The sequence below is a fragment of the Lissotriton helveticus genome, chromosome 3_1 (assembly GCF_964261635.1).
Source record: "Lissotriton helveticus chromosome 3_1, aLisHel1.1, whole genome shotgun sequence".
Classification (NCBI taxonomy): Eukaryota; Metazoa; Chordata; class Amphibia; order Caudata; family Salamandridae; genus Lissotriton; species Lissotriton helveticus.
In genome coordinates, this window is record NC_136061.1 from 850,121,715 (window position 1) to 850,148,855 (window position 27,141).

The 27,141-nt window shown below is 46.1% G+C and overlaps 1 protein-coding gene across 2 annotated transcripts in view; it reads left to right on the plus strand.

Moving 5' to 3' along the window:
* Positions 1–27,141, plus strand: part of LOC144823030 (protein argonaute-1) — a 297,743-nt gene that overhangs the window by 254,517 nt on the left and 16,085 nt on the right. For both annotated transcript variants that reach the window (XM_078681165.1, XM_078681166.1), the window contains exons 14-18: positions 5,251–5,341; positions 6,466–6,660; positions 9,413–9,547; positions 20,698–20,799; positions 21,460–21,659. In XM_078681165.1, the coding sequence (XP_078537291.1) occupies positions 5,251–5,341; positions 6,466–6,660; positions 9,413–9,547; positions 20,698–20,799; positions 21,460–21,659 (723 nt within the window). The remainder of the gene's footprint in view (positions 1–5,250; positions 5,342–6,465; positions 6,661–9,412; positions 9,548–20,697; positions 20,800–21,459; positions 21,660–27,141) is intronic.

Sequence of the window (27,141 nt, forward strand, 5' to 3'; positions counted from 1 at the left end):
AAGTTAATTTGGAAGTGGCTGGTTGCCAGAGAACTGCGAATCACTGCAACTCATCTCCCTGGTGTTTAAAATGTTCAAGCAGACTCCCTAAGCAGAGTCCTGGAGGAAAACCACAAATGATGTTGTACAAAACATCTTCAAACTGTGGGGCGCTCCGTACATCGGCTTATTTGTCACCGCAGTAAAAATAAATGCCCAGGCTTCAGCTCCAAATACTTCCAACCAGGGACATTTAGGGCTGCCTTATGGATCGACTGGTCTGGCAGATTTCTCCATGTTTTTTCTCCGATCCCCCTTATCCTGTCAGTTCTCATCAAACTGTCTTATTCGAGATCCAGCATGTTTTTGATTGCTGTGGAGTGGCCACGTCATTGGTGGTTCATGTACCTTCTTCACCAGTCAGAGCGTGCTCATCTCAAGCTGCCATGCAGACCGGATCTTCTCACGAAATTCGGAGACCAGATTGTTCACCCTAATCTCTCCTCCTTGAATTTGGCAGCATGGCTCCTGAGCTAGTTCAGTATGGGCACCTGAACCTTCCACAAGAATTCATGAACATTCTCAAGGAAGCTAGACGACTGTTAACTCATTCAGCCTATTCATTCAAATGGACGATATTTAGCATTTGGAGTTCTAACAAGAATGCCAAGATGATGTCATTCTTCCATAAGTACTTCATTTGGCAAAATCTAGTTCACAATTCTCTTACATAAAAGTTCATTTGGCAGCTCTTACAGCCTACAGAAAATGACCTTCACAAACCTTTTTTTTTTTTAAATTCCCACTATCAAGGATTTTTTAGACGGGTTGAAAAAAGTTTCTCTCCCATCAGGCTTCCTTCTACTCCCTGAGAGCTCAATATAGTTCTCTCACGCTTCAAGCAAGACCTTTTGAGCCCATTCATTAATCATCCTTGCAACATCTCTCTTGGAAAACAACTTTCCTTGTAACGATCACATCAGCAGGTAGGGTTAGCGAGATCCAGGCGTTGTGTTCTCACACACCATACACCGTTTTTCATTACAATAAGTTAGTAATGAGGACTCACCCAAAATTCCTTCTTAAAGTAATTTCGGATTTTCATGTCAGTCAGACACTTTCCTTACCTACTTTCTTTCAGGTTCCTTCCACACCTGCGAAAGAACTCTCCATTCCCTAGGCGTTAGGCAAGTCTTGAAATGTTATCTTGACAAAACAAAGAAATATAGGTAAGTCGGACCAATTATTTGTAAACTATGGCTTGGGCTGTATAGGTTTAGCCACATCCAAACAGTCCATCTCCTGATGGATAGTATCTTGCATCCAACTATGCTACCAGAAAACTAATAAGGTTTTGTCCGGTAGACTTAAAGCTCACTCTATTTAGGGGGAAAGCTGCTACTGCCGATTTGATGAGAAATGTCCCTATAACTGAAATGTGTACAGCGGCTACATGGAGGACTGTGCACATGTTTAACAAACTTTATTGTTTGGACTCGGATGCTAGAACAGAAGATAAAGTAGGACAGGCCTCCCTTAGAAATTTGTTTGCATGATTTGGTTGTTCCTGTCTTTCCACAGCTCTTGATGGGGATAGGCTTGCTACTCTAGTCAGTGCTTATAACTATCAGTGGAGATCCCCTGAGAGAGAAGGAATGGTTTCTTACCTGTTATCCCAGTTCTCTCTCGGGGAATCTCTATTGAGGTCATTAGCAACTCTAGTGCCTCCCCATTGAAGATGACTGAGGCGATTATTGGAGCTATCTGATAATGCCACATTTCGTCAAAAAGAACTGAAGCATCTGTCACCTGCTGGGCATGATGGGACACTGGTGGTCTCTTGGCCCTTAAAGGCACTGTCACTGTTTTTACACTCACATAATGGCAGCAGATAGGTCTACACTGTCCTTCTATTCTTCTACTTTTACAAAAAGGGTTTGAAAAAGAGATTTAAGCTTTCTGCTAAAGTATTTAGCTTCAAATATACATTTACATGGGGTTTCTTAACCTTTTTTAAGTAAAATCTGAAGAATTTGGTCATTATAGCTTTCCTTATAGGCTGCTCAATGTTCTTGTCTTAAGTGTTTTCACAGGCCTTCCTGAAGAAAGGCGAACATCTACACTATAGAAGACATACTATGAAAAAGTGCTCCAGGATCCCCGCACATTATATTGAATTGGCGCTATATTCCCTTTTGACAAGGCGACCTGTAGCAACTGTTATTTATTTGTTTTTTTGTTTCTTTTCCTTTGCTGCCAGTTTCCATTGTGAGAGCTGGGGTTACAAGTTGACACAAACAGTTCCCAATGATGTTGCTATTACCGATTAGCTTTTTTTCAGCTTTGTTGCAGTCAGTGCAAAAAATTTTATGAGGCGGCACTTTAGCTGTACTAAAGATGGATTAAAGCACAGCATAACTGCCTGCCTGCAAGACCTGACACCGTGCTGATTGAAGAATGGCTTCAATAACGTTTTCCGTAGGTCTTTTAACTTCTCGCAGATGCATATGATGTGGATAAGGTTCTCCACACCACTGGTGCACAAACGACAGGGCTGGTCACCAGCCCTTCTTTTCCAAGGTGGTAGAAGCGAGTTTACTGCTCCCACTCCCATACGGAGCCGCAGAAATCTTCCCAAGGTCGCAATTTTTATACCAGCTTTGGGATAGGGTTGGGGTTTGAGAACGTCGTAATTGTTTAGCACAGACCAACCGTGAGCTCGTTTAGATAGTGTTTCTTGTCCTCTATTGATGAAATTAGTCTTGTTAACTAATTTCTTAAAAGCTGTGTTGCCAATTGGTTTATTCCAGGCATCTGTCAAGCCTAACGTGTTGTTAGACTCTTGAAGGTACATGTTAGCGGTTAGCTTTACGGAGCGTGAAAGCTCGGTCCAAAGGGGATTATTCAAGGGATCCCACTTCAGCAGCTCTTATTTTATGCCAGCTTTTAACAAAAGCTCCTTTTCTTTCTGTCACCTGGTTTTGGAGGCCAAATTCCAACCTGATTTGGGCCGGTGAAACATATTTAGGGAGCTGGAAGATCGCTCGATAGGCAGTTGCTATTATGCTATCGAGAGTTACCGCGTCTCTGCCCTACAATGATTCGTTGCCATAATTGAGTGTAGGCTGCAATTTTGCTCGCAAGATTTTTAAGAAAGGATCGAGCGTGAGGTCCGGCAGCAGCTTCTTTAAAGGTTTTAGTGCTAGGTAAGTTGTGGCTCCCTTTCTTCTTGGAGATTCTAGCTGAGGCTTAAAAGAGTTCTTGTGGTCTAGCAGGACACCCAGATATTTGTAACTTGCTACTTAGTCAAGACATTTGCTTGCCAAGTACCACTTTGGATTTGCCTTCTTCCGGTGATTTACTGCTAGGATTTTAGATTTTTTTCCAATTAATTTCCAGTGCGTTCAATTTCGAAAATTTGTATGTTGCATCAAGGAGGTGCTGGAGACCAACGGGAGTCCTACTTATACTAGATCATCCGCATATAGCAGGTTTGTCAATGTCATGCCCCCTACCTTCGGAGCGTGTGAAAGACAGCTATCCAGTTCCCCTGGTAAATCCGCCAAAAAAAGGCTAAATAGCATGGGGGCTAGAACACAGCCTTGCTTTAGACCCTTTGTAGTTGTAATTCTCGTTGAAAGGTGCTTCCCGGCGCCTAATTTAATTCTAATCATTTTGTAGGGGTTTGGAGTGTCTACAGGCAGCGTATTTCTCCAGTTTGTATTATTTATCATATTATTTACTACCCTACTTGATACTACTACATCCAATGAGTGATTCTCTGAGGTCGTTTGTGCTCCTTCCACATTGTCATGGCATCATCCGCTGTTCTCAATCAGGGAATTGTAAGCGCGCTACACACCCATAAGGGTCTCAAGGCGCTGAAGGGGGTGGGGGTCCGCAGATCTGTTTAGCCTTAGAGCCAGGTCTTGAGGGTTTTCCTGAAGGTGTTCAGAGAGGGAGCGCATCTGATGTCTGCCGGTAGCTCGTTCCAGGTCTTGGCTGCAATGTGAGAGAAGGAGCTTCCGCCTGCTCTGGCTTTGTGGATGCACGGAGTTTCGGCAAGTGCGAAGTTGGAAGATCGGAGGTTTCTTTTGGGTACGTGGAAGTTGATTCTGTCATTGAGGTATTTGGTGAAAGTGACTCTTTTCTCCACGGGGAGCCAGTGGAGACTTTGTAGGAATTGGCTGATGTGTTCATGTCGGGGAATGCCGAGGATGAGTTTGGCGACGGTGTTCTGTATTGTCTGGAGTTTGCGGAGTAGGGCCTTGTTGATGCCGGCATGGAGTGCGTTTCCATAGTCCGATCTGCTGGTGATGAGTGCGTGGGTGACTGTCTTCCTTGACTCTGGGGTGATCCACTTGAAGGTCTTGCGGAGGGTGATGAGGGCGTTGAAGCGGCCGGAGGTGATGACGTTGACCTGTCGGTTCATGGTAAGTGATGAGTCAAGTACGATGCCGAGGTTCTTGACGTGGTCTAAGGGGTAGGTGGGCTTCCTAGGGCGGTCGGCCACCATGTGCTGTCCCATGCAGAAGGGGTGGTAACGAGGACGAGGACTTATGTCTTCTCGGCGTTGAGCTTCAGGCAGCTGTTGGTCATCCAGACTGCAACATCTTGCATTCCTTTCTAGAATTTGAGTTTGGCAGTGTTTTTTTATTAGCAAGACTAGTTAAAGAAGATCTATATATGTGGGTGGACACATACATTCTAATAAGTTTCACTGTATAAATTACTTTTGAATCAAATGCTCAGTTTAAACAGCTTTCTCTTTTAAGCCTTTTGCATTGAAGCCTGTGCAGTTGTTTGCTTGGTTATTGACTTCCAAATCTTGCAAATAGAGAAGTGTGGGAGGAGGAGCAAGAAGGCAGTTACTTAGCTTGTTTCTTCTTTAAGGTTTTTCCATTAGCAACCTGCTGTAATCGGCACCAATCATCAATCTCCTCTCACCTTTTGTATCGGTAATTGCAGGCGTTTTGCAGAGTGGACAATCTGTGGCAGGAGGCTTCATGGTTTGTCTGCCTCTTTCATTTTTGAAAAGCTTTAAAGAACTGGTCACCACCCTGCTGCCAGCAAGCAGGGTGATGGTAAACTCATGTGAAGAACGTACAAGATAAAAAAAGGTTTGCCCTCGCTTCTGTAACAGTATGAAAGAACAGACTTTGTACACGCCGTGCTGTGCAGACCCAAGCACATGGCTGGCTCATTTTTTTCCCTGTTTTATATCTTGTTAAAATACATTTCTGCAACTTCTCCTTGTTTCTCCTCCCACAGCTCTGCTGTCTTCCAACAGCCAGTCATCTTCTTGGGAGCAGATGTGACTCACCCACCAGCAGGGGACGGAAAAAAGCCCTCCATCACAGCAGTAAGTAATCCGCTCTCACCATTACCCAGACCGCGCACCCTTTAATGCCTTCCTTTATAATGTAGTGCAAACCTTTTAATTCAGGATTTTCAGTGTATGGACTTACTGCTAAAAAGTAATGCAACTTCAAAAGGGTATATCTTAAAAGGATACTGGCAACCATTTGAAAATTACACCATCTTTCTTGATCCCCAAACGTTAATGATTATTTGCGCAGCGGTTCTCCAGTATTGGGTTTTCTACAGGTTCACATGCTGTGGTGAATTTTTGCTCCAGTGTTGGACGATAGCCTGATGTCATGGTTAATCCACCATAGCATGTGGAAGTATGGGTCTTCCTTCGCCCATGAATCACAGTTACAGTTTTTTTTAATTTGCTGAATGGGGTTCACTTACATCCAGAAGGCTCCTTCCCACCCCAGCTTCCATCGTCCTCGTCCTCACCTGTTGTGTGTCCCTGCAACATTGCACATAGAATGATAGTGAATGGTGGTATAACGTTTTTCAGTGCTTCGCCATTGTGGTGGGCAAGGACTGAGATCTCTGCTAACTCTGGATAGCAGATGAAGTGGGCATGAGCGGACCTAGGCCCTCACCATCTGGAGGTAGCTTGACACATGGTACATGTAAGACGGCTCTGCAGCTCCTTATGCTGTGCCTGATGTGGGTGCCCCATTCTATCACCATTGAGAGCTCTACATTCATACACTCATGGATGCATACATATGCACTTTTGATTTTTTTTCCCAATGCACTGCATGCTGCAGGGTTTCTCTGTCTAATTGCAATGGTACTAGTCACTTACAACAGACCAGACTTCAAGTCACTTGTCTATATCTTAGCCGTTCCTAAAATCGATGTCTCTGTATTCTAATCAATGAAATTGTTGCTGTGCTAGGTAAGTAAATGCAGTTTAAATAACTTTTCCCACGATTCCTCATATGCGTTTTGCGTCGTCTTGCATTTGGTGAATAGAAATTTGCTCGTAGTGCAGACCTGAGTGAAGACTTGCTCTTTGAGTGAAGACTTGGTGCTAGGAAGGAAGGAGGGCACAGGCTAGTTCACTGCCTTCTTGCACTGTTCATTGCATTTTTTATATTATATTAACAGCTCTATTACCTACAGGTGGTAGGGAGTATGGATGCCCATCCAAGTCGGTACTGTGCAACAGTGAGAGTGCAGCGCCCCCGCCAGGAGATCATCGAAGACCTTTCATTCATGGTGCGGGAGCTGCTGATTCAATTCTACAAGTCCACGCGCTTCAAGCCCACACGGATCATCTTCTATCGCGATGGGGTGCCTGAGGGGCAGTTACCACAGGTGAGGGCCAAGGGAGATGGGAGATGCGAATAAGAATAGATGAGAGCACAGGTAAAAAGCTTAAGAGAGAACATAAGAGACAGCTTCAAAAGGTGATGGCATGGTGGCAACCTGTAGGAAGAGTGGACAACATGGGCATGGACAGGTAAGCATGACATGATGGGTATCTTCCACAACCACTAGCTTTGCAAGGTTTTACTAGTGGCAGTGTACCGTTTACATTTGCTCTAACTTCCTACTGCATGACCTAGCTGATGGCATGGTGAGGGTGATTTAGTATATGTTCGATAGATAAGGTTACAGCAGCAGTGGGGTACTGTAACATGTGTGGGTAAGACCTGGTAGGCCGCTTCCAAAGGTCAGCGAATAGTACTAGAGGGGATGAAAAATCATTAAGTACACCTGTGGAGAGGAAGGGGCATGGCTCCTGAGGGTGCAAACCTGTGAGAACATAGCAGAAGTAGTTGAGGGCACATTGGTGAGGTGTAAGCAAATGGTAAAACTGTCGACTGAATACCAAAGGTGAGACCTTATCGGAAGGAGAGACACATGAAAGTACAGTGGGCTGTAAACAAGCGAGTGCACGGCAGACGGCAAGCTAGGCCAACAGTTGAGGGCACATTTTGAAAGGTGGAAAGTGAGGAGAGGGATGAGCGTTTGAGGGTAAGTTAAGTCTGACTGCTAGGGTTGGGTGAGAATAGAACAGATTAAGTAACCAAGAGATGACCCAGAGAGGGATGACTAGGTCACTGACCATAGGAGGGTATTGTAGGTGAATGTTTGAGGGTGATTCAGAAAACAGAATCTCCAGGTGAGAGCACAGCGGGGGGGTGAACCCGTTGACTATTCAGAAAGAGATTGCAAAAGTCACAGGTGAGTATTTTAATGTATTGAGGAGGAAACACTGGACATTTTTCCTTTTATTTATTCTTTTTTTTATAAAGCCTCATATATTCCCACAACACACCACCACCACTCTCAAGCACCAAACACACACATCCCCAACATCATGCATACACACACACGTACATGTGTGTTTGTGGGCATCGTAAAAGATAAATACTGAATTGGTAAAATTCGGTATTTTAGATTCAGTAAATTTACTTTACCTACATCTAGCCCAATGTGTTGGCACTGACACTTACTTCACCTCTTTGTTTCTAAAAGTAAAACCTCATAAAACGTATACTTCAACCATGTGTGCCCTGTGCATTTTAAAATTAATTAATATTCACATTTTGCGCTGCAGTTTTGAAGTTTTAGAAATTAGTGTACTTTAAAGGATTAAAGTTTGAGTCGGAAGAGAAAGCTTGCAGAGGGTCGGCAATGTGCATTAGTAGTGACTTCCAACAATATCAAGAACTGCACTATTAAAGTGGCTGCATGTGTGTCTGTGCACTATTGAAATAAATGCTCTCTATGAACTCAATAAATATTTTTAGACTTCCTTTTAGTAAAACAATCCGTGTTTTGTACTGCTGAATGCATCATTAACAAGTTCGGTGTCCCTCGCCCGGAGTACTCTCCATGTCTTTTTTCCGTTCCTTCATTTTTGCCCAGTTCAGGGTGCCTAGCTTGCAGTATTATGTCCGTTTCTGGACGCTTCATTTAGGGAATTGTTGTATCCTAGTTCTGTAGGCTTTATTTAGACTAATATGGCTAGGTCTTTTGTTCACAGTTCAGTTCTATGGGGCACTTCTGTGATACTATGTATTCAGTTCCAAGGTTTCAAGTCTACAGAAGAAAGATAGATTATGCTTTGCATTGAGGCGATATACTGTGGTGGTGCAGGATATGTATCAGAAATTTCATGAAGTGTGATGCACAGTCCGACATTCATCTAAGCTATAGGTGAGAATGGAGAGAGGCTGCATGACAGAGCCCTATCAAGAGATGTAGGGCCAGTTGTAGGTAGGACTTATTTCCCGATTCTTAATTACCGAATTTTACCGATTCGGTAATTAAGAATCGGTAAATAAGAAGGGGGTACATGTAGGAGCATCCAGATGTTTCATTTACCGAATCGGTAAAAATCTGTATTTACCGAATCGGTAAATACCGACCGGTAATGCCCATTCATTCCTATGGGCTTTGAAGCCCATAGGAATGAATGGGCATTACCGATTCGGTATTTACCGAATCGGTAAATACCGAATTACACAAGGGTGCAGGGGGTGTCACTTTGACACCCTCTGGCACCCCCAAAAGAGGCTCGGGTGCCATGTGGCAGGCATACCTGCCCTAAGGGCAGGTCAGCCTGTCATATGGCATAGGTGTGCATGCACACATGTGCATGCACACCGGAATCGGTATTTTACCATCAAATTGATTTGATGGTAAAATACCGATTCTGTAAGGCTTGTGGGACTCAGAAGAGTCCCACCTACATCTCAATTTTACAGATTCGGGAGAAATACCGATCGGTAAATTTACCGATCGGTAATTTTACCGAATCAGTTACACATGCCCCTACATCTCATTTCTTTAATACCGGTCGGTAACGGCCGAAAATACCGATTTTCGGCCGTTACCGACCGACCTACATCGGGCCCGTAGTTCCTTAAGGCTGTTAATACAGTACTTCAATGGTGTTTATGAATTTATACAGTAGAAGATGTAAGCATATTCCTGGGGAGAAATGGCTGTACAAGGTGGGGTCAGGCAGGAGTTGTTGCAATTCGATAGAGGGCATAATTGAGGCACATCTTCACTGCATTCTGAACTGCTGCCGTTTGACTCTTGCCCACTCAAGATACTTCACTATGAGCTGCTTGCCATCCGGGACGCCTGCATAAAGCTGGAAAAGGATTACCAACCAGGGATCACATACATCGTGGTCCAAAAGCGCCATCACACGCGACTCTTCTGTGCGGACAGGAATGAACGGGTACGTTTTTCATTGCTATGCAGTAGAAGATGAACCGTGGTTGAAGGACAATGGGGGAACGCACACTTGGATACTGCTCTATTGGTTTTGAAAAATTGTAAAAAATACTGCATTGGTTTTATACTTCAATAAGGGACTTGTAATGGTGGTTTTCCTGCTTGATACATGTTACAGGTTTGTTTGCACCGACATAATGTCAGCAGTTGTCACTTCTTCCATTTCACATATAAATTGCATTCATTTCTTTTTTAAACGTATTATGGAGTTCGGTAAACCACTATGTATAACCTTTTGTTTACTTGCGAGCACTGAGTATGGTAAACTTCAGAGTCTGCAGCATTCAACTGAAAACCTGTCTAAATAGTTCTCTTTTGATTGTCTCTTGAGTCACTAGTGGGGTCCGCTCTGAAATTATTGCTGAAGGCATTCTAACTTTAAGGGCCTTACATTTCATGAGACCTACCTCCATTCTTCAGTCTGTTGAAGGATCATTGTTTATGAAAATGGATGGAAGCTGAATGGAGGTTTCTGGCGAGGATGTAGTGAGGTGCTAGTTTCTTCAGGTACTAAGATTCTTTCACCAGTACGCTTTGCCTTTTCCTAGTATGATTTGTGGATGTGAAGAGAACTTGAACTTTGTAGTTATGGCTGGCAACCTGTTGACTGGTTCTAGGTTGGATTTAATGAGGTCTTGCTACTGAGCTTTACAGATTGCTTACTTCCTTTGTTACTGGATGCCTGGTTCTTTACCCTTTGTAACCTAGCAATATATTTCTTGGGGAGGCCAGTACAGCAGACCAGGCATGAAGTGACCACAGTTCTTCTTAGCTCAACCCTATGGTGGGTTTAAAAAAAGTGGTAGTATTTTACGTGAAGATCTGAAAGAGACATGTTAGTGATAGATTCCTTACCTTAGAATATCCCCAGGCGTCAGACTGGATCCGGAAAGTTTTGCTAGCAGTACCCCTGCATGTCAGTAGGTGGCGTCGTGCAGCTCCACGTCCGTCGCTGGCGTCATAAGCGCCAAGATGACGTCACGGAGACTACTTTGGCGCCACCCATGCGCGCTGACGTCAGTTCTTCCTTTTTTTCACGCCAGAACGCTCAGATCCCATTAGCACGTACTTTAGTTACTTTTTGACTATTTTGAGACTTTTGTCTCCTTTTTACGTTGGTTTCCTAGTGCACATAGGGATGCCTGGATTTAAGTCTTGTGGGGCCTGCTGTCGCAACATGTCGGTGGCGGACCCTCAGGATGTCTGCCGCTACTGCCTGGAAGCCGGCCACAACTTCCAGTCCTGTCGGGACTGTCGGGGCCATGGCCCCGAAGGCCTTGCGGGAGCAGCACCGGAAGCTGCCGGAGGTCCGGCACTCATCCCAGTGCCGTTCCCAGTACAGAGGCCGTTCCAGGGAACGCTCACAGGGCCACAGCCATCGCTCCTCGGGTTCCAAGTCTTCGCCCTCGGATTTGGGTAAGAGACGACACAAAAAGAAGTCGAAGAAGCGCGTTCGCTCTCCGACATCCCCCGGTTGGTCCTCGGATGCGGATGAGGGGACAGGGGCTTTGCTCCTGCGACTCCTTCGGAGCTCGAGAGTCCCGTGGCTCACCCACCTTACCTGGGTCCGTCGGCGACTCCCACACACGTGCAAGAATTTTTTGCTACCATGGAACGCCTTTTTAGGCCTCGGGCTCCTGCCGGCGCGACTTCGAGCCCCGCGGTCCCGTGTCAGAATCCTGTTGGATAGCCGGTGCCGCCGGCGGATCCAGCTTCGGCGCCACAGGATCCTTCGCTGCTGGCTCCGGCCAATGCACCACAAGGTCCACCACTGCCGGCTCCGGCCCCAGCATCCCTCGGCTCTGCCTCCGGCGCCGCAGTGGGTGCCCTTTGTCCCGCCCCTGCCAGGTTCCAGCACCATTTTGCTCCTACTTGTGATCCGCATTGAAAAACGGCGTCGGTTCGGCCCCGACCGGCGCCGTTCCCGACGCCGTTTGTTTTTTCTCCGGCTCCTGCCCCGCTGCCACGGACGGTACCACCACCGGCGGCGGAGGTGGAGGACGACTGGGAGGGATCTGAGGACCCTCTCGCCCGTCAGTGTGACTCCGAGCAGGACTGGGCGGACAACTTGGGGGATGACTGCGACCTCGACGTCTCCATTGACCTGGGCTTTGCCTCTCCCCCGCCTACCATGGAGGAGGGCGCCTCCTACACGATGGTGCTCCGTCGGGCAGCTGAGGTCCTCAACCTTGATCTCCCTACAGTGGCCCTCAAAACTAATCTCCTTACTGAGGTGCTCCAGGCGGCTTTCGCTTCGTTGGAGCCCCTGCTACCATTTAAGGACGCCCTCACTGACGTCTTGCTTGGCACTTGGTCACGGCCAGCTACGGGGGCCCCTTGGATAAGAATGTCGCCAGGCGTCATCGCCCGGCGCCTGGTGACCCTGCCTTTCTGACCACTCATCCTACTCCTGAGAGCCTGGTAATCCAAGCTTTGACTTCGCAGAGTGCGTTTCCCACGGCCCCACCAGATAAGGACTCTATGAAGCTGGACCAGTTCAGTAAACGTTTGTTCTCCTCGGCCAGCTTGTAGCTGCAGTCAGTGAATACTGCCTGCCTCTTGGGCCTCTATTCCCACGCGGTGTGGGACACAGTTGCACAGGTGCTACCTCTTTGTCCTGAGGAGACCCCCGCTTTGTTGTCTCAAGCCATTGCGGATGGTAAAGATGCGGCTAAGTTCGCCATTCGGTGTGGTTTAGACGCGGCGGACTCCTTAGGTAGAGCAATTTCCACAACTGTGGCGCTTCGTCGCCATGCCTGGCTCAGATCTACTCGCCAGATGTCCAAAACTCACTCATGGACATGCCCTTTGATGGCTCTCGCCTGTTTGGCGATAGGGCCGACAGTGTGCTGGAGCGTTTTAAGGACTCGTGGGCCACGGCCAAGTCATTCGGTCTTTCCACAAAAAGTCCAGCCACTCCTGGGTTTCGTTCCTTTCGTGGCAACGGAAAGGGCACCCAGGTACGTTCTTTCAGCAAACCTTTGCAGAACCAGCCTCAGCGCGGACGCAGTTTCCACAGGGGCGGGTCTGGGAATCATCATGTCCACCTTTGCCCCTGCCGCTTCAGCCTCCAAACCTTCCTAATCCGTGCCTTGTGGGGCAGTCCACGCCTGTGGGTGGCAAGTTCCACCTTCATCTCCTTCCACTGACACACTATCACCTCGGACAACTGGGTGTTGCAGATCATCCGCAAGGGTTACACCCTTGCCTTCCAGTCCACCCCTCCAGCCATGCCGCCTCAATTCCACCGCCTGGCGGGGGACCACTTGGCACTTCTCCGGCAGGAAGTCACGGCCGTCTTGGCCATGGGGGCCATCAAGCGTGTTCCTGGGTCAGAAGTAGGGTGTGGTTGTTATTCCCACTACTTTCTGGTCCCCAAAAAGGACAAGGGGGGCTTGCGTCCCATCCAGGACCTCAGGAACGTCAATCGCTTACTTCAGAAGGAGAAGTTCTAGATGTTGACTTTAGCTCAGGTCTTGGCTGCCCTCGACCCTGGAGACTGGATAGTAGCGTTGGACTTGCAGGACACATATTTTCTCATCCCCGTCCTGCCGGCCCACCGGCGTTACCTGCGGTTCATGGTAGGCCTGGAGCTTTTTCCGTTTCCCGTGCTCCCTTTAGCCTTACCGGCGCTCCTCGGGTGTTCACAAAAATGATGACGGTGGTCGCAGCTCATCTGCGCAGGTCAGGGGTGTCAGTCTTCCCTTACCTCGAAGACTGGCTGTTGAAGGCGGTACGCCCCAGGCAGTCGTCACCCTCCTTCAGACTATGGCCGACCTCCTGAATTTGCTGGGGTTCTCCATCAACGTGCCAAATTCGCACCTGAGTCCCTCTCAGACCCTCCCCTTCATCAGAGTGGTTCTGGATTCGACGCGGTTTCGGGTTTATCCTCCTGAGCAGCAGTCCGGGATATTCAGGCTATGATTCCGATTTTCAGCCTCTATCCCGGGTTTCGGTCAGGATGACCCTCCGGCTCCTGGGTCTGATGGCCTCCTGCATCCTGCTGGTGCAACATGCCAGATGGCATATGCGGGCTCTGCAGTGGGACCTGAAGTTCCAGTGGGCACAGCATCAGGGCAACCCTCTCCGATCATGTCCAGATGACAATTGCAGTGGTGGCTCACGAATCGCGATTGGGTCAATGGCAGATCCCTCTCCCTTCCCTGACGGATGCGTCCCTCCTGGGATGGGGATGCCACTTGGGAGAGGCGGAGATCAGAGGCCTCTGGTCTCAGGCAGAGTCCCAGCTCCATTTCAACCTTTTGGAGCTTCGGGCGATCCAACTTGCACTGAAAGCATTCCTTCCCTTTGTCCGGGGAAGTGTAGTGCAGGTGTTCACGGACAACACCACCACCATGTGGTATTGCAACAAACAGGGTGGGGTCCTGGACCCAATGTCAGGAGGCACTGAGCCTCTGGACATGGCTGGAACATCAAGGCATTACCTTAGTGGTTCAACACCTGGCAGGTTCTCTGAATGCCAGGGCAGACGAACTCAGCTGCCGGTGCATGATGGATCACGAATGGCGTCTGCACTCGGACGTGGCGCAAGGTCTTTTTCAGCAGTGGGGAGAGCCTTGGTTAGATCTATTCGCTACAGAAGAGAACGCGCAATGTCATCAGTTCTGCGCGTTGGAATTTCCAAGGCGGCACTCGCTTGGCGACGCTTTTCGTCGCTAGTGGAGTTGCGGTCTGTTGTACGCCTTTCCGCTTATACCACTTCTGCCCAGAGTGCTGAAGAAGATTCGGCACTACCGGGCCCAAGTCATCCTTGTGGCTCTGGATTGGGCACGAAGATACTGGTATCCCGAGCTACTCAGCATGGTGATCAATCCCCCGATCCGACTGCCTCTTCAGGAAGATCTTCTGTCGCAGCAGCAGGGGCTGAGACAGAAGATCCTCCCGAAAAGGCAGGGTCCTCCATCCGAACTTGTCCAGCCTCCACCTCCATGCATGGAGATTGAGCGGCGATGGTTGACAGCTTTCGATCTTCCTCCCGAAGTCTGTGATGTCATTCTGGCAGCCAGGCGTCCCTCCACTAAAACGGTATACACCTGCCGGTGGAACAAGTTTGTGGCATGGTGCGCAGAAAAGTCTGTGGATCCCCTTTCTGCCCCTCTTTCCGAAGTACTTCTGTTCCTCCTTTCCTTGGCCCAGCAGGGCTCTGCTCTGGGCACTCTTAAAGGTTATCTTTCAGCCATCTCCACCTTTTTACGGCTTCCAGATCAGCCTTCTCTTTTTTGGTCCCCGGTTGATAACTGTTTTCTGAAAGGCATTACGCACATGTTTCCTCCTGTGCCTTTTATCATGCCTCAATGGGACTTAAGATCTACTGATAATTGGATAGATGCACAGCTGAGGGGTTAGTGCGATATCTGAAGAGAGTTAAGGAAATTTCTGGTGCACCATAGGGTAACGTCGAGGGTCCCACGACGTCTGTACTATAATGAGATAGTGAGACTAGACAAAGTCTGGAATCATCCCCACCGGGCACACATATAATCGTCTTCTGAATGAGGAAGACTTCCAATTAGGGTTTTTCTCAAACATTCATTTTATTTCATGTTGTCTTTAAAGTTGGAAAATTTCACATTGAGGAAAATTAGTTTTGGTGATTTTTTCGCAAACAACTTAATATCATCAGGCAATGTCCGTTTCAAAATTACCAATGCATTTCGGGCATTTAGTTCATGCCCTTCATCAGGGAGACGACACTACAAAAAATACATAGTGAATAACCATTAATGTGCGGAACAAACACAGGTAAAACAAGCAGTTGAAGCAACATGTATAGAAACCTTTGCATTTAGAATAACATAGTACACTGGTGAGTTGTTGAACTTCTTAAACTACGTTTACCAAAACAAATTTAAGAGTGAAGTGAGAAACGGTTAATGAGGAGGGTAAAGTCGGTACCACTTACATGCCTTTCCAAATGTAGGGTTCACATCTGTAACAACGGAAAACAAATAGGCTGGTTTACAATCTGATCGATGTCTGATGTCTAAAGCGAGATTAAGTAAATGCTCTGGGGAAAACGGGGGTAAGACTAACCTGAACAGCTAGATTCCGAATGTTGGTGATCAGTTGTCTCGCTTCAGTGTTTGCGGCTCGAAAAAATCGGTCGCGCTTCCAAGTTCAGAAAAAGTATGTTCCGATCATGTGGGTAATCACATGACCATAGTGGTAGAAGAAAGACTGTCTAGGGATGTGTGGCCCAAGCTCGCGTAGCGGGGGTAAAAGTAAACTGAAAGCCAGGTTACATTCGCATGTAGAGTGAAAATCATTTTCACAGGTTCTTGGTTACAGGTACAACTTAATTAAAGGTCTACAAAAAATGAAAATAATGAAATAAAAAATCAGGTTAAAGTATCGGTGTGGGGGCTCGATCCGCTCTGTGTTACATGCGGAACATATGAAGCTCAGAGATTAGTGGATCATGCCACAGTGGTGGTGGTTGGTGGCAGCTAGTGTGGGGCCCTAAGCCTGGTGTCAGTGTGGGATAAGTGTTGCAGTAGGTGTCGTGTGTGTTATGTACAAGCGCAATAGGCACAATAAGTGATCATGGGAGCAGTTCATTATAAATAACATGCAAGTTCAATTCTTTCATTCAAGCCCGTTGGCTTCTGGGTTGATAATTTCTGGATCCATTGATTTTCCCTGCGGAGTAAATGTCTAGAATTGTCACGACCTTCAATCTTGTGGACAGTTTCCAAAACAATGAATTTGATCTGGGACACATTATGTTTCTCTTCTGTAAAATGTAGTGATAAAGCTGATTTGGTGTTTTTCAGTCTGATGTTTGACTTGTGCTCAGTTAGACGCACTTTTATACGGCGCTCAGTCTTGCCCACATACATCTTACCACACGGGCATCGTATCCCGTATATTAGGTTACTCGATTCACAAGTGGCATTGACCTTTAGATTGATTCGATGGCCTTTGGATGGATGGTTTATGCTGCTACCTCTGATGATGTTATTACAATGGCCGCAGTTTAGGCACGGTTTGGTTCCTGAATAGGTGGTCACATCCGTCATGGGGTTTTGGAGAATTTCTCCCAGGTTTTTGGCTCTGGTGAAAGCAAAAAGAGGTGGTTGGTTGAATGATTGTTTAAAATCAGGTTCGAGGTTCAGTATTGGCCAATGTTTGCGGATGATTTGTTTATATCTTTTGCTGACTGTGGAATATTTTGATACTGCCACGGTGCGTGACTGGTCTGTTTTTGGTTTGTAGGTGAGAAGAGTAGATCTGTTTATATTGTCAATTCTCTGTCTTGCTTGATTCACCACTATTGGCGGGTAACCTCTTGCTAGAAACTTGTTGGTCATTTCCTGTAATCTTACCTCTAACGTGGTTTCCTCAGAAGTGATTCTCTTCACTCTTGCCATTTGGGAGAATGGTAGGTTCTTGATTAGGTTTGGTTCGTGGAAGCTTGAGTGTAGTAACATATTATTTCTATCCGTTGGTTTCACATAAAGGTCCGTTGTGAATCCCGTGGGGGTTCTTGTGACTTTAACATCCAAGAAGTTGACTTCAGTGTTAGATGTAACCCATGTCAATTGGATGCGTTGATCGATATCGTTGAACTTCATCAAAGCCTTGATGAGTTTCTCCTCAGTGTTAGTCCAGACGATGAAGAGATCGTCGATGTATCTCACGATCATTTTGAGATTGTCCGTCCATTCATTGTTGGATAAAATATGTTGGTTCTCATACCACTGCATGAAGATGTTGGCATACACGGGCGCTGCCGAATTGCCCATTGCCATCCCGGTGAGTTGTTGATACCAGGTTACGTCTGCTTTAAAGTAGCTGTGATATAGTATGTAGTACATCAGTTCCATAAGGAAAGTTTGGAAATCTAAATCCAATTCAGTTCGAAGTAAGGCTGCTTCCATTGCTTCAATACCCATGTCATGGGGTATACTGGTATATAGACTCCGTACGTCTGCTGTGCATAGGATGATGTTTTCAGAAGGGTTCAAGATTAACTGCTGAAGTTTTAGGAGAAATTGAGACGTATCCTTAATATACGTTTGCATTGCTTGTACCGTTGGCTGCATATATCTGTCCAATAGTTGTCCGATGGGTTCGTGTAAACTTCCTCGTGTGGACACGATTGGTCGCATTGGTGGGTCGAATGTGTTCTTATGGATCTTTGGGACCAATCTAAGTGTAGGGCTTCTGGGATGCATGGTTGTCAAGAAATTCTTCGTTCTCTCATTAATGATGCCTTGTGTAAATGCTGTATCAATGATAGATTTAAGGTTCTTCGAATATTCTAAAGTTGGGTTGTAATCCAGTCTCCTGTAGGTGTTAATGTCCGTGATGTGTTCCATCACTTTGGCGTTGTACATGTCACTGTTCATAATTACAATGGCTCCCCCTTTGTCAGCTTTGGTGAACTTGATCGATCCATTAGAAGCCAATTTTTTTAAAGTATCTAAATCCTTCTGGGTGGTGTTGCGACTTTTAGGTTTTGTGTGTCTTATCTTGTGTAAGTCTTGTTTCACAAGTTTCTCGAATAAATCCAAGGTTTTGTGGCTAGTAGGTGCTTGGAAGATACTGTGTGGTCGTAATCCACATAATTGATCCTTGTCAGGCTGTGGGCGGTCCGGCAATGTATTATCAAAGAAATGTCTCAGTCTCAATTTGCGCATGAGTTTAAAAAAACTCACCTCCAGTTCCAGGTTGTCAGTGGTAGCTGTAGGCACAAACGATGTCCCCTTTTGCAATAATGTCAGTTCGTATGGACTGAAGTTATGGTCGCTTATGTTGATGACTAGTTGTTTTGTGGTTGATTCTTCTTGGTTTTTCTCTCCTTCTCCTTGTCCTTCTCCTTGGTAATTGCTGATGGGACTTAAACCTTGTCTTGACATATCTGATGTGCGCTCCCTTCGAGCCCCTTCATAACTGTCCTTTGCGTCTACTTTCTCTCAATACGGCTTTCCTGGTAGCTATCACCTCTGCCAGGAGAGTGAGTGAACTCCAGGCTCTTTCTTCCAAACCTCCTTTCCTTTCTGTTCATCCAGACAAGGTGGTTTTAAGGACCCGTCCTTCTTTCTTGCCAAAGGTTGTCGGGCAGACCATCACTTTGCCCACCTTCTTTCCGCCTCCGCATCCTTCTAAGGAGGAAGAAAGGCTCCACCATCTGGACCCAAAACGTGCGCTCTCGTTCTATCTGAAGCGCACACGACAGTTCCCGGTGGATGACCAGCTCTTTGTTGGCTACGTGGGTGCCAAAAAAGGTCGGACTGTGCACAAACGGACCATCTCTCGGTGGGTCGGTCTTTGCATCAAAGCCTGTTACTCCTTGGCTAAGAAGGAGCCTCCTGTGGGGCTGCGTGCCCTTTCTACCAGGGCGACAGCAGCCACTACTGCCTTGGGACGCAGCGTTCCCTTACAGGACATTTGTCAGGCAGGTACGTGGGACTCGCTGCACACGTTTACCAAACATTACTGCCTTGACGGTCAAGTCCGTAGAGATGGCTTCTTTGGCCGTTCTGTTCTCCGTGACTTCCTGGTGTAATCTTGTTTGCAGACCCACCACCGGGTTTGGTATTGCTGGGGTATCTATTCTATGGTAAGGAATCTATCACTAATGTGTTTATTTCAAATGATATATCTGTAAGAGACATTAGTTAGTGATAGATTCCTTACCTCCCCAACCATCATCCCCGTTCTGCGAACTGATTTCTAGTGTTAAGGTCATCCCTTTCAGGGCCCTAGTTTCATGGCACCAGTGATCAGTTTCTTGCATGGCTCTGTGTTCCTGGCGCAGAAAGTCGTGTACAGAACTGACCTCAGCGCGCATGGCTGGCGCCTAAGTAGTCTCCGTGACGTCATCTCGGTGCTTATGACGCCAGCGACTGACGCGGAGCCGCAAATCGCCACCTGCTGACACGCAGGGGTTCTGCTAGCAAAACTTTCCGAATCCAGTCTGACGCCCGGGGATATTCTAAGGTAAGGAATCTATCACTAACTAATGTCTCTTACAGATATATCGTAACACAAGTAGTAACTTGTGCATTAACACTCGTGATTGTAACATTGACTTGTACCGAAAATTCAGAATCAAAAAGGTAGTCCTATGTTTCTTGAGGTGAATGGAAGAGGGTTTCCAGTTCCAAACCCTGGGGAAGGGCAGGTAGTTGAAGAATAGGGAATTTTACTCTGTTAATTGCATAACTAGAATCTCAGTTTTTGCTCTTTTCACACGTAGAAAGGGATCCGTCATCCCGAAAGTTAGAGCATAAGGTGACATTAGATGAGGTATCTGAGTTGTTGTCCTGCCCAGCTGGAAGTGGGTTTTCATGTCATCTGCGTCGATTTCATTTGAAAGTTAATATATGAATGATGTAGTAGCTGTGCCAGAGGACAGACAGATATTGAACAGTAGGCCTGAGTGGGATAATCCCAGGCTACATGCCACAGGGCATAAGGACGATTCTGCCGCCCCCAATCTTGATTTGTTTTTACTACGATTGGTAAGATGCCATTTAATGATCAGTAATTTTCTCGAATATTCCGACTTCTAGGTGTTTTTTTTTCAAGAAGGGGGTTTGTGATTTCTTGTTTAAGAGGGCCCAGAAAGGCTTCAAATAGGGGTTTATCAAGTTTGCGATGTCTGACATAGTGACGGGAATACCATTGTCACTAGCTTGGAGACAGTCAACCTCAGCTACCACATAAATTGTTATTAATCTAGTACCTGTTTTACCCGCATAATTCTTTGATCTTGGAACAGGAGATTACTGTTAAGGTATATGTTCCAGTCCTTAAGTGTATAACACTGCAGTTTAGTTTTGGTGCACCATTTCCACCTGTTGCTTGCAGTTCTCAATGCACACTGAGAAAGCTGCTGCTTCTTCATGAACACTTCTTACGACCTTTTTACTCCTTTGTTTATCCGACTGTCCAAAGAAGAATTGGGCATACAACCTGTTTGACTTTTACTTCTGCGAACTGGTTGGGTGCAAGCTCAATTCCTGGTAATTGTATAACAAGCGAAACAGGAGTGAGGAAAGCATGTTTGCTATTGCTGTTGAAACGGCGTTTTGTAGTTACTGTTATTTTGACCTGTCTTTGCAGATCGGCAAAAGTGGAAACATCCCCGCTGGCACCACAGTGGACACGAACATCACTCACCCCTTCGAGTTTGACTTCTACCTGTGCAGCCATGCAGGCATCCAGGTAACTTGTGTCTGGTTGGGAGTTTGGGGCAGGGTTGTTGATCTCATTTCCAGTGAGAGAATCTACCATGTGCTGTACAGCATCGGAGCACTACTTATCCTACTCTGGCACTTTGCATCATTATATGCTAAGAGAGTCAACCTGCTTCTGACATTGAGGTTACAATTCCTCAATGCGCAGCTTTTTAACCTGTCTTGAAAACACCTGTGTTCGTAAATACAGTTAGCCGGGGCAGACACTATAATCTTCGTATCTCACATGAAGCAAAATCACTATGTGCGATCTTCCAAAAAATGGGAAAATATGTGCAAGCCATATCTTAGTGCCTGGGCTTTACTTCTCCTTTTCATTTGAGGGATGGGTAGTATCTTGCGGTATAAATTTTGTATTAAAAGGTGTGCATGCATGCACGTCTGAATTTTGTCCCTTTGATAGCAGAACTTTACCTGCTTAGTTTTTACAAGTAGTTATAATGAGGAAAGTGCTATACCGGTGGGAGTGCATTTTGTGTATATGTCTAGTCTCATTCTTGTCTTAACATTTCAAAACCTAATTAGGGGTGTTACTGTTGCCTTGTATGTATTTATTGCGCAAGATTCCTGACTTCCTTTCTTGTCAGCTCTAGTGCTCGTATAAACCTTTCCCTTGCTTTTCTTCCAGGGCACCAGCAGACCATCGCACTACTATGTCCTATGGGATGACAACCGTTTTACGGCAGATGAGCTCCAGATCCTTACATACCAGCTGTGCCACACTTATGTGCGCTGCACGCGCTCGGTCTCTATACCAGCTCCAGCCTACTATGCTAGACTTGTGGCATTCCGAGCACGGTACCATTTGGTGGATAAAGAGCATGACAGGTTAGGCTGTACCCTGTGTGATTTTATTTGATGTGTAGAGTCTACCTGAAAAAAAGGAGTGATTGGTGTGTGTTTAGTCTGGGAGAAAGAAATAATTGGTGCAGATTAAGGAATGGGTAAGCAACTCCCATATCTTGTAGGTCAGTACAACATACCACTCAAAACATTTTAAGGTTTTGAAATGCATACCTGGGGATTGACACCAGGGTACATTTATCTTTCTATAGGACCTTGAAAAATGTCTGGTAAAGCAAAATGTGTGTGGACTAGACACCTGGATACATTTGAATTGCATACAAATAGGTAGATCACATTTTCTGAGAAGAATGTTTTTAATGTTAAACCAAATGCATGTTTTTTGTTTTTTTAATTAAGTGGTCTAACCTGCAATAGCCTACATAAAGTTGAATTTTTTTTAAAACAAAAACATAATGCCACTTCTAAAAAAGCTGATTCAGGTTAAAAAGTCTACAAAACAATTGCCCCAGCAGCACAGTTTAACACCTTTATAAAGTCTATATCTCCCACCCATGTCTAACCTGTCCCCCAAAAAACTCAGGCGGATAACTTTACCATCACTTGTTTGACATTGCAGTGGACCCAGGACGGAGACTATAATGATCAATCTTAATCTCAAATAAGCACACAGTTAGAAATATACAGTTGATATTCTGCAAATGGCATAATACCATAGTTCAGTATGAAAGCATACTGCCCATTTCAAAGTGATAATTCAGTGATATTATCCCACATGTACACATGCCTATAAACAATAATGTTCTTCTAATGGATACATCTACCTGGAGATTCCTCACATTTTTAATAACTCCATGCGCCAGCATTCCACATGAACTTTCTCGATAGCTCTCCCATGTCAACAGGGGCATTGGTACATCATGACTCCACACACGGGACCGCATGACGTTATTGGAGCTATAAGAAGCCCCAATCAGCGTGCTGAAGTTGATTCCCTTCTTTCTACACCTTCAACGCGTAATGATTTTTATTAACTCTCCTTACAGAATTGTCAACTTTTTTTCCAGTTTAGTGTGTTTGTTTGGAAAAAATGTCTCAAATCTGGATTTATGCCCTGAAAAGACCGTGAGGGTCAGATATCTATCACTGAGCCTCATGACATCTGCCTTTGGTGTTTAGGGTCGAATCATAGTGTTAATACTTATTCCTCTTGTCAACAGATGAATCTGAAGGCCCTGAAGGAAAGAGAGGCAAAACTGTTCATAGCCAAAGCAATACAAAAGGGGGTGGTGATGGACGGAGCATCTGAACTAATCAAACACTCACACCCAGTCAACAGATCTGGGTTTAATCCATCACCGTTCTTTAGCCCCACTCTACCACCCCAGTTCAGACATGGCCATATGCAAATCAGTCTGACAGTGTGCCTCATGGGAACAGTCCCGCCCGAACTGCCAAGCCATGCCTTCCCTGGCCCGGAAACAAGCTTCCCTAGGACCGGTTTCTGGCATTCCAGCCGTCTTCAGCCAGGGTTGCTTGAATCCAGTGGCAAAGCTTGTTTCCGTAATTCCATTATAACTGGACAGAGGCTTGCTATAGCAATCCCAAGGTACTCTTTTAGGGGTAGTGTGGTCAAACAATATATTGAAGTTTACTTTGCTGGACGATGTCTTCAGTGACGTCACTGGCCATGTCATGAGTTATGTAACAGTGCATTTCGGGGGGCGTAAGGTATAGTTAGCTCAGGTAACTATAACTGCTGAATTTCTATGGGTTTGTGTGTAACATCCCTGTGACCTTTGTTTTTTTCTTTTGTTGGGCATGTACGATTGCAACTTGTTTTCCTTTTTGTGACCCTTCCCGTATTCCACTATGCACTAGGATATGGGCTACACCTCAGGTTGTTTTCTTCTGCCATTTGGTTCAGATGTTTGAGAACACAGCTCAATGCGTTCCATGCTTGATTCTTCAATGCTAGCTTATGTCCTTCAATCCCTGTGACTGGAAAACACTACCACACCTTTTAGGTGATTTCCCTGTAGCGCTGAGGACTTCTTACCTGATGGACACTGACCATTAGCCTTCAACAAACAGTGCCCTTGGGGACTCTCAATTCTTCTTGGGCTGTATCTTGGTGAATGCACCTAATGCAAGAATATGAAATCTATGCCCCAACTACACCTGTAGCGTCCCGGATGGTATTGTAAACGTGTGCCTCTTGCCAACCTATGACAAGACCTCCGGTAATGGCTGTTTTGCCATCTGCAGCAAAATTACCCCCTAGTACAGCTGCATGCAGCTGCAAGCCTTCCCCGAGTTGCACAACATCTTCTGGTCTGAAGACCTTTTTGGTGCCAAGAAGGAACAGGCTGGCCCATTGGTCATATTGGTGGCCAAAGCAGATGAGCGTCCTGAAGTCCTGATTCTCGAAGGCCTCCAAGCATAGGAAGATGAACAGGAGCTCGCTGTAAAGGAATGTTGGCCTGAAGACTCCCTTCGCTTCTTGAGTACCCAGGTGTGGCAAGGTCTTTCTCAACCCCCAAAACTCCCTCAGTGCACCACTCCTGAGCGAGTCAGGCCTCACGCCCTGAGCCAAGTTGAAAATGGTAAACTTTCGAGTTTGGCTCCTCTGCCTGGTAGTCCCCGGCACTAAGGAAGAGTTGACGTCTACCAAGGCTCAGTCGAAGGTCCCCGAGCTGCAGCATTTGTTGAAGCCCCCTAGACCTTGATACCTTGAAAAAGTCTACCAAGAGCTGAAATAGATGTCAAAAGTCGCACCTGCCCCAAAGAGGGTTCTAGAATCAGCCACAAACCCTCTGCCTTTTCCACTTTTGACTGCAACCTCCATGCACTTCCCCCGTCCCCCACACTGACTCAGGCTATGGAAGCCTTTATCCCTGACAGTACCCATATAATGTGCCCTTTATGCCCAGGGAGGTAGAAGACCTGTGGGAGGAGTACGTAATCAACCGGGCGGCTTACTCTAGCTGATCCTACAGCTATAGCCTTTTAATAATTTAATCCTCTCCAAACACTTTCACATGTTCGAGCAACAGACCATCACCCCACTGCTCCACCAAGGAGACTTCATATCAGCGCTTGATCTGAAAGATGCATACTTTCACATGCCCATCCACTCAGCACACCATCAGTACTTTCGCTTTGTGAACAACACTAATAGTTCAAGGTCTAATCTTTTGGGGTTAGTACTGCTCCAAAGGTGTTCATGAAATTGCTAGAGGTGGTGGTGGTGCACTTACAAAGAACCACCATGCAAGTTTTTCATACCTTGATGACTGGCCATTTAAGAGAAGCAGCAGGCAGCACTGCCTACCACACACTCAAACACAGTGTCTATACTCCACTTGTTAGGGTTCACCGTCAACACCAAGAAATCACACTTCCAGCCCCATCCGATGAAGCCCTTCTTGGACTCAGTACTAAACACTGTTTCAAGGAAATCATACTCCAATGAACAGAGGGTGATGGCATTCCAATAGCTTCTGCCTCTTTTTCAGACACCAGAAGTTGTTGAATCACGCACTCTGTGGTATTCAAATTACACCAGTGTGTTTAATTGCTATCAAGTTCCTGGGTGTGCGCTGAGGTATCCTCCCCTAAACCTGGGCGTGTCGAAAAAAACTGCAGTTGCACATCCCCACTGGGAAGTGTCCCTCAATGCGCACAGCCAGAGGTCCAGCGCGCATAGGAGGAAATCAATTCGCTTTTTAGGCCAAAAACGTGCACACATTGCATTGCTTTCAGTGGCAACGCGTGCACGTTTGGTGATTCCCATGCGGGAGCGAGCTTTGGGGACATCTGTTTCTAATTAACTTTCAAACTGATGGTGACCCTGCTTGCTCCCGCAAGGGAAACACTTTGTGGGTCTGTTTTTTTTTGTTGTTATTTATTTCCTCTGGCTTATTTGCCTCTCAGCTTGTTCCTCAAGATGTTGGATGTAGACTCTGCCATCTACGCGGCTTCCAGGTCATATGTAAGTGACTTGAAGGATGTCCCTGGAACTTAGTTTAGGACCTTGTTTGGGCTTGATATTCACGCTTCCAATGAAGTGACCTTTAATGCACAACCTGATATGCGGGAGCTCAAATCCGGTTCTTCTGGTGTTGTGTATCCAGCCCTCCCCTCTCTGCTTTTCCCTTTGTCTGTGCTGTTGACATGCGTCCCGTGCTAATGAGCTGAGGCGTATGTGGTGTGTTTATCTAACTGTCGTGAATATTCACGTTTTTCCGCCTCACTCGTTGTAACCCCTCCACCCTGCCCCCCTCTGACTCTCACGTCAACTATCAACAGAACAAACCGATATATGTGGTCCCCTCGGTGAGGCGTGCGCATGCTCTGCTGTGGCGCACAGAGGGTCCTGGGTAGTCTGGTGCACCTCACCTCAGATCTGCACATGGAGGGCTATTGACATCCATGGGCGGACGAGAGGAAAGAGAAGCGGAAGTGCAAGCTACAGCTCCTCACACCAGACTCCGGTCTATCCTGCAACATTGCAATGAGGGCGAGAAGCGTTTGGAGACCCTGCAAGGCCCGACCAATGAACGTGTGCCACATATAACATTTATGGAAGTCTGGCTGCTGATTGGAGCAGAAGACCTGAGTTCACTTGAACTGAGCTGGAGTCTCCACACTGTACCCCAGTGTGGTCTTGTATGTGAATAACTTGTCATGCACAAGACTTAGAGCTGCAGGGATGCATTTCGTGCTAGTTCAAGCAACCTTTGGCCTCTGTTGCAAGAGATTACAAAACACCGTGGGTGTCATCAGAAAATGTCAACTTCTATACAATGACACAAGATTCCCTTGTTGAGTGACAACTGTATACAGGACCTGCACGAAATATGAGAGAAAAGTCTGCTGCACATTCTTTCTTCGGACAGCTGCCCTGGCATAGCCAATAGGTCTTGCCTTTGGGACCATATAAGTGTTTCGGTATCCAGCACAATATCCTTGGTGCAACAACATCATCTGTTGCATGGCTAAACACTTATAAGGTCCCAAAGGCAAGACCTATTGGCTATGCCAATGCTTGTCTTGTTCTTTATCTAATGTTACTAAAAGTGGTTTGTATGATTAGAAATACATTTTTCATTAATAATCTAGACAGGACAGGTCAACTGCCGTGTGCACTGACAAGCTATCTAATCGTAATCCACAACTTGTTAATATTACTGTAGGCACACTCAACTTCTTAGTGGTTCATCGTCACCAACCCCTAAGCACATCATGTATTCGGTGTACATTTTTCATTAGTAAAGCCAATCCCATTCGCTGTGGTGCATTTTAAATCTTGAGTTTGTGCTTCTCCAGGCAAAACACTCTTAGAATATTCTGCCTACTAGCATGGATGACATGTGAATCTTACACGTTGTAATCCTCATTGTCTCATGTAACATTTCCTATAGACTGATTTACAAATGTGTAATTAATTGTCTCTGTATAATGTGTGTGCGTGTGTGTGTGATATAAAGTGCTTTGACACCCT